General features: G+C 40.7%; 1 protein-coding gene across 1 annotated transcript in view; it reads right to left on the reverse strand.

Moving 5' to 3' along the window:
* Window positions 1-16,014, reverse strand: part of Ace2 (angiotensin converting enzyme 2) — a 47,064-nt gene that overhangs the window by 4,625 nt on the left and 26,425 nt on the right. The window contains exons 10-17 of the mRNA XM_005074209.3: window positions 13,680-13,906; window positions 11,156-11,300; window positions 9,721-9,819; window positions 8,431-8,553; window positions 7,832-8,004; window positions 6,452-6,510; window positions 2,953-3,053; window positions 1,138-1,254 (exon numbers count right to left, since the gene is read on the reverse strand). Of these exons, the coding sequence (XP_005074266.1) occupies window positions 1,138-1,254; window positions 2,953-3,053; window positions 6,452-6,510; window positions 7,832-8,004; window positions 8,431-8,553; window positions 9,721-9,819; window positions 11,156-11,300; window positions 13,680-13,906 (1,044 nt within the window). The remainder of the gene's footprint in view (window positions 1-1,137; window positions 1,255-2,952; window positions 3,054-6,451; window positions 6,511-7,831; window positions 8,005-8,430; window positions 8,554-9,720; window positions 9,820-11,155; window positions 11,301-13,679; window positions 13,907-16,014) is intronic.

Consider the following 16,014-nt stretch of genomic DNA (forward strand, 5'->3'; position numbering starts at 1 on the left):
ATCATCCATCTTCCACTCCTGCCCTCTTATTTAAAAGAGCTGAGGCAAACTGGACAAGTCATTTCTTATGTATAATCACTGCTCCACAGTAAATTCCTCTCAGTGTGGGAGACAATTAATGTGAAAGGAACTTGGTATTTGCCTGCCTTGTTTCCTGCTTTGGGCAGGTCAGTAAATCTTTCACAACGTCCCTAACAAATGGTGGCAGTCTGTGCCCATTTCCCCTCTGCACTTTCCAAACACGCTAGCCGAGCTTCCTTTAGCCAGAAATGACTTCCCTTTGCCTGAGACCATTGTCGAGCTAGAAAGGCTAGGGAACGAATGTCACCCCGAATCGGTTCTCAGCCAATGACTAGTGAGAAGTAAATATCCAGCGCCCTCAGCCTTCTCGGGAGACAGTTGCCATGTACAATTGACTGTTTCCCAGAGCTGCCTGGCAGGAAGCAGCTCTTGTTTCTGACAACAGAAACTTGATACCTTGAAATGCCACCTTTCCTCTCTTTCCTGTCTCATGTCCACAGCTTCCAGAGGTGCTTCTCGGGACAACCTCCAAAACAAATGGCTTGTGCCGAAATCTTTATCTAAGGACCAGCACCTGGGGCGGTCCCCAATCAAAACAAGGCTCTTGCTATTGGGTTTTGACACAACTAAAACCCAAGTTTGTGCAGCCAAAGTGATGGTTCTGCCTGCGCAAGAATGAGGGCCTGAGTTTTGATTCTTAGCACCCACATAAAAGAGCTGGGGTGGTGGTACCCAGCACCTGTCCACTCCAGTGTCGGGGGGCAGGGGAGACAGGCAGATCCCCGAAGCTTACTTGGCAGTCTAGCTCGGTTGATTAACATCAGATTTAATGAGACAGCCTGTCTTAAACACAAAGCGGAACCAGGTGAGAAAAGATACCTAATGTTAACCTCTGGCTTCTTCTTGTGGTCTTATGTCATGTGTACACACCCATACACAAACCTATACGTATGCCACACACACAAACAACAACAACCCAAGTTTTGAGATGAGGCCAAACACATCAATGGCTTAGAATAATGTCCAGCACACAAAAGAGGTGCACTAAATGTAAACTATTGTTGGATTAGCTAACCCCTTATCCCTTATATGTTTTGTTTGAAAGTAAAACATCACCTGACAGCCTCTTCAACTTCATTTCTAGGAATGATGTCAGACACATTTTGGGGTGAAGTGACAAAGAAGTTGAAGGAGACTCTTGGTTTCAAATCACTCACCCGTATATCTTCCACCCTGTGACAAAAAAGAAAAAAAGACATTTTTTTCTTCTTTCCTGATGAGAGAGCACAGTAAAGAAAGGAAGTCCTCCCCCTGTTGGTGGAAAGGAGGCGAGAGGAGACACAGGACAGGACAAAACAGTGGGAAGGTATAGCCAAAAACAACTTTCCACTTCCCAACGCACATGAAATCCACTGTATAAAAACTGCAAAACACTGCCCTGCCTTGGGACATGGTAGTACACGCCTTTAACCCCAGCTCTCACTTGGAAGGCGGAGGCAGGCTGATCTCTGTGAGCTCAAGGCCGGCCTGGTCTACAGAGCCGATTTCCAAGATAGCCAGAGCTACACAGAAAAACCCTATCTCGGAAAAACTAAACAAACAAAAAGTTGTACTACCAACTTTTGTTGCTGTGTTTTCCCTCAACGACCACACAAAACCCACACCTGCTCAATTCTTTTTAATGTCAACTGAAAGCATCAAGAAAATCAAGAATGAATCATAGAGCTCCTAGGAGTGTGAAAAGCAGTGTGGCAGATAGTGATATCTCAGTGTCCCAGACAGATAGAGAGTGTTAGCATTTTCTAGCCTGGCTCCTAGCAAAGCATTGGGTGGCATCACAGGATGAAGGTAAAAAGTAGGGATCACTATACAATGTGACAAGGTCGTGCTCTCAAAGCTGCCACAGCCGTGCTAGGAAAAGAAAAAACTAAGGCAGAGCATGTGACTATCTATAGCCCTTGACCTTCTCAAAAGAAAAGCCAAAGGCCATGGAACGGCCTTGAGACCCAAATGAACTTTCTTTGCTCACTTTTACCCGCCTACCCTGCTCAAACACTACCCTGACAACATGATCTATTTGCCTCTAGCAAATGCTTCCCCATGCACAATGGCCTTCTTGCTGTTGGCAGGCAATGGATATTACCCCTTAGACTTTCTGCCTGTTGTTTCCCTGGCTGAACACTTTCTCCCATTGTCTGCACACTCTTTTCTGCTTTTCTGCTTCTCTCCCTTCTTCTTAAGGTCAGTGATGTCCTCTCTAATCAACTCCGTAAAAGCTGAACATTTCCCAGTCCCTTAACCCATCCTGTCCCCCCTCCTTAGATCTTTTAGATCTCTCTCCTATAGAAGCTCAAGGAAGGCAGAAATTTCTTTTTCCTCTTCTTTTTACTTCTAAGGGTGGGATGAGAGTGTATGGAGAGAGAAAGAGGGGTTAATAACAACAATGTTCATGCCATCTACAAGTTAAACCACAAGCATCCTAAAAGGAAGTGACCCAAATTCCAGATGCCAAATAAATTCTTGGACTATGCTTATGCAAGCAACTCTAGTTAAAATCAGTGAGCCCCAAATAAACAAAACAACAATAAAAAAAGAGGTACAAGAGTAGGAGGAAGAAGAAAGAATTCAGTGGGAGTCAGATGAGAGAACTACAAAACACAGTATTCACATATATAAAATTGTCAAAGAATTTAACAAATATAGGAGCTGGGCAGTGCTGATGCACGCCTTTAATCCCAGCACTCAAAATACAGCGGCATCTGGATCTCTGTGAGTTCAAGGCTAGCCTGGTCTACAAAGTTGAGTTCCAGACAGCCAGGACTGTTACACAGAGAAACCCTGTCTCAAAAAAACCGCAAAAAAGTTAAGCATCTCTCCTCAGACTCTAGAATAGGGGGATTTTTGTCTACAGACCCTAGCAGATCAACTCACCCAAAAGGAACTGTCTGGGTTTTGTTCTTTGCAAAATATACTCTCATGGCATATGCAACAGAAGCTCGGAACAGGTACATTTCGTTGTCATCCCATTCATACTGCAAATTCAGAAGAAAGACACCATTCAGTGGGGGGAGGTGGGAGAGGGGAAACTGGAGAGTCCTCATCACTATTCAAAGGACTCATGCCATCAAGTCTGTGCCCTCCAATGTGAGCACAGATCAGCATTTGGTGGTGGGATGCTTAAAACTGACTACTGACAGTACTTGAAGACTTTCTGATCAGACCATCAAGGATGAGACTCAAGAATTTGTATATCTATTAACCCCGTCCCCAGTTCTCATCCCAACCCCAAGCCCTGGTGCTAATGCTGCTGGCCAGGAAACCATCCCTGCTTCAGGAGCCATGATGCCCACCGCTCCAATCGATTTGGTTTAATATGAATTGAAATAAGAATCCCAAGTATAGGTTTCTAAATGAAAGACAGCCAAAAAACTGTTGGGGGAGAGGGTTCGTGGATTGTCTGTATGTTGTAAGCAACTAAATCTAACTTTTACTGTTTTGATAGTAAGTTCTCAGCTATTTGAACCATGCATGGTAGTGTGCACTGTTATCCCAGCATTAGAGCAGCAGAGGCAAGATAATCAGTAATCAGGACTTCCAAACGTTGGCTACATAGCAACTTCAAGGCCAGTTTGGGCTACGTAGGATCTCAGAAACACAAAAACAAAAACAAACAAAAAAGATCCCAGCTCCTGTTGTTAGCAAAGCCTGGTAGAGGTGTTTGCGTTCACTATTTTCTCCAGTAGCTGGCAGTAGAGATCAATAAATGACATGAGAATTTAATTTCTCCTTTTCCTTTTAGAAAGATGCAACACAAAGGTTCACAAAAGAATTGTTTTCACTTAAGCTTGGTTTTTCCCAGATATGTGAAGGATGAGGTTTAATCTTAATAGTAATAATGGTATATTAATGTTATTCTTAGTAATTTTCTGGCCAGTTCTTCCACAGTTTAAAACATTTAAAAAGTAAATTCTTAAGATGATGCCTTAGCTCCAGTGAATATCCACCACTAAATGACTTGAACTTGGCAGATATACTGGTCCTACTGCGCATGGATACTGAAAGGGCATCTCTTTCAGGGATGGGCTTCAGAATGTCACACCATCAGCTTTGCATGGAAAGGAAACATGGTCTCAAATGTCCAGACAAGAGAAAAGAGAAGTTTCCTGATCTGCCAGCAGTAATTTCAGTTTATTAGGCCAAGGAAGTGCTAATAGAAGTATGGTGAAGATAAATACTCTTGCGTACCCACGATGCACATAAAAAAATAGAAGTGAGAACTCAAAGTTGAGAAGCAATGGACTTGTGCTTCTGTATTCCCTTTCTCATAGCCTGCTCTTCTAAGACAGAAAGGGAGGGAGGCGTGGGAAGGAACCAGAGGAGGAAAGGGAGGGGGAAACTGTAATCAGTATATATTGTATGAGAAAAGAATCTATTTTCAATAAAAGAGAAAAAACAGTTGCTTTCTTACATTTCTATTATTTAATGTTTGTATTTTTATATTTTGGTATCTTATTTATCTATAAAATTTTTATCAGAGTTGTTTTTCAAGTCTTAGGAAATATTTAACTTCTCAGGAAATGGGGAAGTAGAAACTGAATCTTTGGAGCTACAGAATGACACAACAATTTTCTGTAGCACCTTGGACTGTTTTATCTGATTGTCCCAGGTTGACTTCTAAACCTGCAAGGCTTTCAGGTTTCCAGGACACACCCAGGCTTTTGATCCCATCTACCTGAGACAACATGTCCTCTCCTCTTTCCTAATCAAAGCTATTACTGAAAAGGAGACTATTTGGAAAGAGAAGGCAACAAGTGGCGGTGGGGTAGGCAAGATAGTAAATAAAGGGGCGATTTACCACCAATGTAAATTATGTAAATGTATGAAATCTCACAATGAAACTCATTTTGTACAATAATTATATACTAATAAAATTATCTTTTTTTAAGCTTGCTGCATCAAGTGTGATGGGTGTTCAGGGGAGAGCAACAACTAACGGTATAAACAATAAGAGTTTCTATAAAATATTTTGTTACCCTAGAGTTCATCTCTATGCCAATGGTTCTCAACGTGGCTATACTTAGAACTTCCAGGAGCTTTTAACATTCTTTACGTTTTAAAAATGTGTATGAGCGTTTTGCCTGTACAATAAATGTTTGTGCCTGGTGCCTGCGGAGATCAAAATAGGGAACACAAGAATCCCTGTAACTGGGCTTACAAATGGTTGTGAGCCACCATGTGGGTACAGGGAACCAAGTCTGGGTCGTCTGCACAAGCCTTAAGTGCTCTTAACCGCTAAGCTATCACCCCAGCTCCAGATTTAAAAACTCTTAATGAGGTTGGGTGTGATGGTGCATACCTTTAACCTCAGTACTCCAGATGCTTTGTGGGAGTGCAAAGCCAACTTTGTCTACACAGTGAGTTCCAGGCCAGCTGTAACTGCACTAAGACCCAGTTTGAAACAGAAGAAAAGTCCTAATCCCAAAATCTTGGTGTCACTTGGTGTCACACCAGAACAATTAAACCAGTTTCTCCAGAGGTGTAATCCACACACTCATAGTTTGAAGACTTTCCTTACTGTTCCAATGCTGAGCCAAGTTTGAGAATAGAGTTTTCCGGTTATTACTATGTATATAAACCAAATGGAGAATTTACAAAACTGTGGGTCCAGATTAAGCAGGTTCAGGGCTGGGGCCTGAGATGCTACACTTTTACCAAGCTTCCAGATTTGAATTTTTTTTGCCCATGAACCAACCATAATGTTAATAAAACTAGAAGGTAGATGATTAAGAAAATAAACCAACCCAAAACCTAAGAAAAGAAACAAGCCCTCAATATGTACCCATGACCTCATCCTTGAACACAAGTCACAGTGAGAAGAGTCAAGTCCTCAATGTATAACCATGGCCTTGTTCTTGAATACAAGCCACATTTGGAAGAGTCAGTTGGGAAGGAGAGTGCTTGAAAATTAAGGATCAGAGCAGATGTTTCTGCTCAGATCTTCCTAACACCTTCAAGGTAACAAGTGAACATCAGACACCATCTGGGTTGGATTACAAGGAAAAAGAAGGAAGGGAGGAAGGAAGGAAGGAAGGAAGGAAGGAAGGAAGGAAGGAAGGAAGGAAGGAAGGAAGGGGAGGGAGGGAAGGAAAGAAAGAGGTAAGGAAGGAAAGGAAAGAAAGAAGTAAGGAAGGAAAGAAGAGAAGGAAGGAAGAAGGGAGTGGGAGGGAGGGAGGGGGAGAGATGAAAGGAGAAAGGAAAGAAGGAAGGAAGGAAGGAAGGAAGGAAGGAAGGAAGGAAGCTGAAGGCCAGACTTGGGGCTTATAGTTTTAAGAGAACCATGTGGCCTCTCTTCGTTTAGACCACGCTGGAATGGGATTTCAAGGGAAGAGAATGTTCCAAAGAAATAGGAATCACCATTTAGAATACTCACTGCATTTTCCCCAAGAGCTGATTTCAGGCTTATTCTCACTTTAATGCTTTGGTCGGCATCTGATTAAAGAGAAATTTCAGAGAGCTGGTTTAGATGACAGACTAACTACACATTTATTTTTTCCCTTCCCAAGATTGAACTAAGGTGACAGCACTAGGATTTTTTTAAGGTACAGACACAGTTTTTACAGAATGAGAAACTGCTTTCTGAGAGGACCATAAGTCACTACCCGATGTTTACAGAAGGGATTACAGGAGATATATATATATATATATATATATATATATATATATATATATATGTAGAGAGAGAGAGAGAGAGAGAGAGAGAGAGAGGAGAGTCAACCCAGAGGAACCAGGAAATGATTCTGAAGGATAATTATGGTCCATATTAAGATAGGAGTATGTAAGACTACAAGGGGAACTTTCTAGGGAGGAAAATGGAGGCTGAAAAGAATAGATAAATCAGACTAGTTGGCAATAAATAAATGCTCTGTTTGATGGGGAATTATGCATGCCAAAACTGAGATGAGTTGAAACTCTGATACAAACAAGCCCCTTAAGAAAGAGTACAGCATAGTATATTATTTGACTGCACAGGTGACCAGACATAAACATTGATAACTGCTTCACTAAAACCCACATTAAATTTTTTTGAGACAATGAAAAAAATGCCAGTGGGAGAGTAGGCAGGAGAGGGATTCTATGACTGATAGTGAGATGCCAATATAAACAGAGTTTTAGAGATAGGAAAATAACTGTCAGAAACACAGGAACTACAGGGACTAACCATGATGCAGATGACTGTCTTAGAAGAGTGTCCTGATTAGGTTTGTTTGTTTGTTTGTTTGTTTTGTCAACTTGACAGAGCTATAGTTATCTGGGAAGAAGAACCTTAACTGAAAAAAGATGTCTTCATCCTATTGGCCTATGGGGCATTTTTGTGACTAATAATTGATGTGTGAAGTCCCAGCACACTGTGGGCAACGCCACCTCTGGGCAGGTGGTCCTAGGAAAATCAAGCTGAGCAAGCCATGGAGAGCATGCTGTAAGGTCCCTCTTCAGCTCCAGCCTCCACACTACTATCTTGAGTTTCTATAACTGTAAGCTGTAAGGTGAAATAAACCCTTTCCTCTCCAACTGGCTTTTGGTCACTGTCCTTATCATAGCAACAGAAAGCAAACTAGGACAAAGAACAACATTCAAGAGCAGTAGGAGAGTATTTTAACACTTATTGTGAACATGAGAGTAATAAGAATGCTTGACAGAGTTTGTGACACATATTCAGCTGTGTCACAGCCCCCACAAGGCTGCAGCTAAAGGACACTAGGAGAAGCAAACAAGGAACAATGGACAATGTATGTGCAGTCGGTGAACTCACATGGACTCCAGTCAGTGTTCCACCCCACAAAAGAATTCTTGTTCTGCTCTTTCAGCCAGACAGACAATGGCTCAAAGTAATTTAGCAATGGTCTTACATCCATATTCCGTGCTCCTACCACATTTTCCAATGCTAAGGTCCAAGGTTCTGATTTTCCAAGACGCAGCATATTGCTACATAGAAAAGACAGAGTGTGGGTCATTTTGAGAGGTTCCAAATGGAGATACCTTTGCATCTACACTCTATACTTCTTTTCTTGGAATTGGCTTAATTTTTTTTGGTGGATTAGAAAAAGAAAGTATATATTCAGATGGATTCAAGGCTCAGTCTCTCCTTCCAGTTGCTCAAAAGAGAGCCCTGTAGTTATCACACAGACACAAGAAGTGGCCTATCCTGGCATCTCCTGATATAGGTTCCTGTATTGTTCCAAATTAAGCATTTATTTCATGGCTGGTTGGTTGAAGAAATTCTGAAGTTCCAGTTTTTCTTTTTGTGGGGAGAGAGGTTTGAGGAGGCAAATAATTTCAATTAAATCAAAGGCATAAAAATTAATAGTATGGGGTGTTAAGAGATGTTCAACATTTTGAGGCATTTCTTACAGCAACTTCTGCCCAGCTTCAGTGGAATTTGAGATGTCACATTTGTGCAGTGGGCCATCATGTTTAGCTGCTTGACAAAGGGCTTCTTGAAACTGGAATTGATAAATGGTCCTTGTGTAATATCTGTACAAGTGACAAAGAAACAAACAAAAAGAAGGCTTATGTTTTATTGCTGTAGTGTAGTCACAGATCTGAGAGGATATTTAAATCCCTGGCCCAAGTAGTCCCAGAGGTATTGCCTAAAAGTCTTTCTGTAGCAGGAGTCCAACATGAACTCTTCAGATGCACCACAAGCTATCTGCATTGCATATATTTAATGATAAATCAGCATTGTTACTCTATCATGGGTTAATCACATTTGAATTGCTGTCACTGACTTATAGCCCTTTCCTATAAAATGGTGTCAAGCTAGTCCTTATGCCCAGGAAGTAAAATTCCCAGTTTTACAAATACACACGCCTGCATCCCAGCATTCAGAAAGGAGGATCATAAGTTCAAGGCCAGCCTGGGATATGTAGTTAAGTCTCTGTCTCAAATGAAGGCCAAAATAAGCAACAACAATAATAAAATACTTTTTTTTCAATGCACAGTAATCCCTACTAGCTATAAGATGAACTAAAAGTATTTCTCTGTTTCACCAAATGATCCTGCTGTGCTTGGTTAGTCTTTTGTCAACTTGACATAAGCTGGAGTCACCTAAAAAGAAGGAACCTCAATGGAGAAAATGTTTCCATCAGACTGGCCTGTAAGCAAGTCTGTGGAGCATTTTCTGGAGGTGGTATCACCCACAGGTAGGTAGTCCTGTGAGGTACTTGAAAGGAAGCTAATCCAACCATGAAGAGCAAACCAGGAAGCAGTGTTCTCCACAGTCTGTGCTTCAGTTCCTGCCTCCAGATTCCCACCCTACTTCAGTTCCGGCCTCTAGGTTCCCACCCTACTTCAGTTCCGGCCCTGGCTTCTCTTAATGATGGATTGTGATTGGAAGAAAGCCAAATCAACCCTTTCCTCTCCAAGTTACTTTTGGTCATAGTGTTTATCCCAGCAACACAAAGCAAAATAGGACAATCCTTAACAATGGGGACAAGGATTCTAATAAGTCCATTCAACACAATAAAACATATTGCATTAAGTTGAATTGAAACTGAATATCTACATTAAGTTTGCAATAGGAGGTAGATAGAAAAGGCTTGTAATTATCACTTCACTGAGCCCTATTTGTGTTTATGTTATTAACCACAGCTATCCTTTAAACCCTAGATGATAAACAGAGAGAAGAAAACTGCCATTTACCGGATGAATGAGTAATCATTAGAAACATGGAACAGAGCTGCAGGGTCACAGTATGTTTCATCATGAGGCAGGGGCTCCACCACACCAACGATCTCTCGCCTTAGGAAGAAAAGGGAAGAATACATTACTTGGGGGTAGGCCATCGTGAGAAGGGAGCTTCAAGGTCAACTACAGCAGTTTCACCTGGCAATAGTATTTATATTGGAACTGGTTGTCTGTTGAAATAAAAAAAAATTGCAAAAACCAGAAAGGAAAGCCTCTTGGGTGTTTTCCTCAATTGACTTAATTCAACCAAAACACACACTGAGTTTTAAAAGTCCATAAAGTACATTGTATGGCTATAAATATGCAGTGACAATGCTACCAATTTCTCTCAGTCATCACACTTTGTGTGCTCCTGTCAGAATTTTGTAAAATTGAATCTTTTTCTTCAAAGCTAATTCAAATGTGTCCTCTACTACGAAGCTTGCCACCCACATTGCAATGCTGATAACCCCTTAAGCTCCCTCAGCGTCTGTGTCTTCTTTTAGTACTGCTTTATTCTTTTGCCTTTCACTAGTATTTATTCACTATATAAAATAATGGTTCTCACGACATCTCATGCATGTATGTAATATACTTTGATCATCTTTAATTCCCTGTTTTCATACCCTGCTCCCTTTCTCACTGTTCCCTTTTCATTAGCCCTGAACCCTCCTTCTACTTTCATGCATTACCTGTACTATTTCCTTTAATTCTTTGACATTTCTCTCACTGTGTTGTGGTTTTTTACATGCAAATTACTTGCCATTGAGACATGAGCTCTGAGAGAATGAGGTTGTGTCTCAGTTATCTTTGTAGTTCTCGTGCTAAATAGTACACCAGAATGCTACAGAGAAACTTCATTTCTGATTGGCAAATGACCAAATGACCAGTCAATACATTGAAAGATTACTTTGAAGGTGTGATACCATGTTGATTTAAAAGAAATTAACAGGAATCCAAAAGTTAGCCCAGTTAGAAAAAAGGTACAGAAAGGCTTTATTTTTAGAAATTATTTAGAAGGAATATAGTTTTGTCCTTTATTATTGCAATTTTTGTGTGCTATAATGTGAGTTGATTCCCCCGTAAGGAAGTCTGGGATTCTGTGGACACTCCTTACCACAAGAGCCATTCCACAGGAAAGCTGGAGAGCTAAGGGATTTATCCACCAACCAGCCCATCTCTCATTGGTTGAGGACTGATAGGGATGGCATTACACTCTTTGCCCTCCTGCCATTGGTGGGTTCAGGTGACCACAGAAAGCCTCACTCAGACAATTGAAATAGAGATAGCAGTGTGTGTGTGTGTGTGTGTGTGTGTGTGTGTGTGTGTGTACACGCGCTCACGTTCAAGGGGGTGCTCACATGTAAGCCCATGAGGAAATATTTTGTTGATTGCAAATTCATCGACTTACTTCATCTCCCACCACTTTTCCATCCACTGTTCTTTGGGAATGTCACCCTTAAAGACCATCCACCTCCACTTCTCTAACATGTAAGTGAATGGTAGCGTCCCAACAATTGTCAGTGCTTGCTTGAGTAGGAAGTTTATTTCTGTTTCTGAAAGGAAAATGGAAAAGAGCAACCATTAAGATGGGAAATGAAAGCAGAAATTTTGTAAGAGAACTTTACTAATCTCAAGCTATCATTCCTTCTCAAGATAACCTTACTCCAGGGTTATTACATGAGAAATATTGGCAGTAGACATTAATAATGCATGTATATATCTTTCTTCTCAGGGGATGGGTTTAGAATAGGATAAAGTCCTGGAATAGAACAAGTAAGTAAAAATCCACATGTTAACTAATCCTTACTTTTTTACTACTGTCAATTGACTTCTTTAAATATCCCCTCACCAGAGTTAATTAGGGCAATTTCATCGATTTCCTCAGTCACACTGTTTATTTTTGAGAGCTCCTTGTAGTCAGTGACTGTTAATGTCTCATTCAAGACTGTGTACCCAGTCCAGTGTCTGCTCTGTAATGCTCTCTGTGAGCCCTCAGTAAATAAGCAAACATTAAACAGATGTGGTGAAACCATGTAAACTAGGGAGGGGAAATGTTTTTTGAAAATGTTGCTCTTTTTCACAACAGGTTAGCTATATAAATGACAATAATGTCTTATACATTTCAGAAAGAGGCCTATCAGCGATAGAGTACTTGCCTAACACTGAAAAAGAAAAAAGAGAAAGAAGCTAGGAGAAAGGATTCCCAAAAGTTTCACTATCAGTTAATGATGATTATAGAGACAGATATATTTGCTGTAGTGTCAACATGATATATACATGTATCTTAACATGATGTTACTCCATTAACATGTACAAGTTATATTTTTATATATTAGCTAAAAATAAATGTACGCCAAAAATTAAAAGGACATCTCTAGAGAGTATCTTCCACTGGATAATCAAAAGTACAATGTACTTTAAGTGGACTGATTTCTTACTTTGCAAGAATACTTGCAAAGTTCTGCAAGTTCATTGCCCTAAAGAGGAAGTAGGGCTGACCTCCAGCACACCACAGAAGGTCACTCAAATGTAAGTGCAGGGGATATTATCTACTCTGTGCATCACTATCCGTTTAGGAAAAAATGCCTCGCACGTGGTAGGTGCTCAATAAATTTGTTTAGAAAAATAAAGAGGCAGGCACAGTGATTCATGCCTAGAATCTACGAACTTAAGAAGCTGAGGAAGAAGGGCTGTTGTGAGTTCCACGACAACCTTGCCTACAGAGTAAGGCCCCAACTCCAAACAACAAAACATACATACCCCAGAAAAGAAAAGAAGGTCAAGCTGCAGGAAAGGAGAGAAAGAATGAAGGAATCTCTTGGTTTAACATCATTCACAAATCACGGCCAGAGCCAAGGAAAGGAGGACTTTTCAAGCTAGTGCTTTCATTGTGTGACGTCATAAGAAACATACTGATTTTATTATCTTTGCCTATTCTCAAGGCAAAGGTAAAAGACTGTAAAACAAAGCATTGCTCATTCGCATGAATTAATCGTATTCTTAAATTGAGAAGCAGGGATGGTTACCATAAACTGCCTTTTGCATGCTGCTTTCTTCATCGAAAAGCACCATTACTGGTCTATAAACTATTGTATCTGGGTTAACAGTGACTATTTCAGAAATGACGATGGCCTCCCACAGGCCTACTATCAAGCCTTTGTGAGATCACTAAGAGCCAGGGATCAAGGTCAAGTGAAGTGTGCATACCAGGATGGAAGTCATGCTCTTGACTTCCCTGACTACACGTTTCACACAGAAGAACCAGTGCTCAAGTCAAACCCTCATTAAATGCAGTGGGCTACAAACAAGCAGACATGAAAGTAGGCGGGAAATTTGTTAGAAAATGTGGGTTCAGAGGGAGGGGAAAGGAATAAGAAAGGAAGGTGATGGAGGACAGCAGCAAAGTGCACTTATACATATGAATATACGTGATTTGAAAAGACAAAATTAAATAAATTACAGAACCTAAAAACTAGTGAAAAGAAAGGTGAGAAATTCATTAAAGAAGTAAGGGTTATTAGACTCCGGTGTTCTTTTGCAAGAGCCATGGCAAAATCACTGAAAAATCTGGCTCTCCTGAATGTTTGTTTGTTTTTAACCTAAAATGACAGCCAGCTGATTAGAAGCCAGACACTGATTAGCTTTGTGACCTTGGACAAGCCATTTAAGTTCTTGGGGCTATTTCAGCATCTTCAAAAAGTCCACCAAGCTTCTATTAGATCATTCTTAGAGTCCCAAGTTGATTCGTTCCTTGTTTAAATATATAAAGCCACAGGTTGGCATACTCTAAAAAACGTTTTACCAGTATCAAGCCCCATAAACATGTTTTCAACTAGGTGGAATAAAGCAAAACAAGCATTTTCCTATTGGTGATAATAGATACCTCTCCCCATATCAGATTACCCCTGAAACAGGCCAAAGGAAAAATGTACCATTATCTTCTTGAAAATCGGATGGCAGAAGACCAATGGACTTCAGATGCTCAGGTGTAGCTGCAGAAAGTGACATGATTTCCCCAACAGCTTCATGGAATCCTTCATTGGCTCCATTTCTTAGTAGGAAAGGTTGTGTGGCATATGCCATGTCGTATTGGATGTGTCCCATCTCGTGGTGGGCTGTCAGGAAGTTGTCCATTGTAACCTTTGTACACATCTTGATTCTACATAAAAATGAGCAAAATTAAAATGAATCTTACTTAATTTCCTTTAATCACTATAACAGAGTTTTATGGAGGTTGGGCGACATGCAGAGTTATTCATCGCTGAATTTTTACTGTTTGTCCCTTATGACCCAGTTACTCAATATAAAGTGAGGGGCAAGGCTAAATTCTATTATTGTGCTTACGCACTAATAGAAAGGATGGTAAACAGAATTCTCTGCTATATAATTCTGAAGTGAACAGTGGGTAAGTGATCAATAAAAGTGACCTAGTGTACAACAATAAGTGAATACAGGCACAGTCTTCTAGAAGCACCATGTATCGCCAGGACAGAGAAAGGGCTAGACATTTAGACTTGGATATCATTATAATGTAAATTATGAAAATAGACATGATCAAAAAAACAAAAACAAAAACAAAAAAAGAAAGTAAACATGATGACCCAAGAAGCAGGAGCAGGTTAGCAAGTAAGAGGACCAAAGACAAAGATGTAGAAGGTCGGAGTACCTAAGATTTCGGAAGCATAGACTGGGGGTCCATAGAGAAAGTGCTATTAGAGACATTTGAGAAATCTAGAGGACCTTCACCACACAGAATTCAATGAGAAATGATGTTTAAAGACAATAGGTAAATGTTGTCTAACTGTGCTGTGATCCATTGAGAATGGAACTGCATTTGGCAAATATGTGGTTGTCCTTCTCGGTTTGACATGCATATGCTTATTCAGATATGAGTGGGTGTTATATTGCAAAAGCTTTTCAAATGGATTTTCTTGTCATTCTCCTTGTGTAACTCTTGGATACTGATAAATATTCTTTAGGGACTCCCCACTGTTTAGAATAAGGCCAACCTCCTATATTCACCGCAATATGACTACAACTTGCTTTCAACTTGCTTTCTTACCTTATTTCTCTCTATTCTTTTTTCCAATAGTTATAATAGCTATTATATATTTATTGTCTATATTATGAACTAGAAAACTTATGAATATGTTACTATTTTATAGCCTCACTGGAGGATTTGGACTGATCACCTACAGTCTGATGCTTGTTTTTATAAAGCTTAATTGGCACATGTCCCCACTCATCTGTTTATGGATTATCTATGGCTTTTTTCATGTTACAAGTGCAGAGTTGTCTAATTGAAACAGGGAGGAGGTTCTTTTAGGGGATTAGGGGGGTCAAGGCAGAGTTTCTCTGTGTAACAGCTCTGGCTGTCCTGGAACTCACTCTGTAGACCAGGCTGGCCTTGAACTCACAGAGATCCACCTGCTTCTGCCTCTGCCTCTCAAGTGCTGAGATTAAAGGCTTAAAGGTGTATGCCCTCAAACCCAGCCACAGCAAAGGTATTTAAAGCCCCCTTTCCTAGTATCTTTACAGAAAAGACTATTGGCCTCCACTCTAATGGGTGTTTATGGAGCCAGATCTCATCCTCCAAGTAGATCTACTATCCCTCAGATGCCTAAGTGATATCTATCAAAAACTGATTTCACTGCTTTGGCCAAGTGTGAGGTGCTTCAAGGAGAGAGGCTTTCTTAATACTTTGGGACAATCTACAGCCCGTGGCTGACTAACATGGGGATAGATATAAAGGTCAGATCCTTGACTCAAGGTGTGGCCAATCATGATTCAAATCAGGCTTCACAGTGATTCATGAGATCATGGTGGAGCCAAGTCTCTACCACAGATTGCATCCTTATCTGCTTTGCCTATCCTGACCTATTCCATCACTTGCCTTTTCCTGAGAGATGTCCCCTTGTACAAATAGCCAGTTCAAGCCAGGGAATGAACCCATGACACAAACTTGCAACCTGGGCATTAGTGTTCTGCTTTATAGATAAAGAAGCTGAAACCCAAGACGACTTTGCTCAAGGTTGCCTGATCATTATGTGACACACCTTGGATTCCAAAGCCTATGCTCATCCTGCCACATCACAGTCTCACAGACTATCCTGAACATCGTTTTCCTGTTCCAGTTTAAGCTTGCTGACTTCAGCATTGACGCCAGGTCCTGCCTCTCTGAACCTGATCCCTCTGTTCTTCCAACCTGCTGTCCTCCCAGGTGTCTATCCAACCTCCTCTTGCACTTCAAGCTCAATTCCTAAGCCA

Source organism: Mesocricetus auratus, unplaced genomic scaffold (genome assembly GCF_017639785.1).
Source record: "Mesocricetus auratus isolate SY011 unplaced genomic scaffold, BCM_Maur_2.0 Super-Scaffold_100003, whole genome shotgun sequence".
In the NCBI taxonomy this organism is placed as follows: Eukaryota; Metazoa; Chordata; class Mammalia; order Rodentia; family Cricetidae; genus Mesocricetus; species Mesocricetus auratus.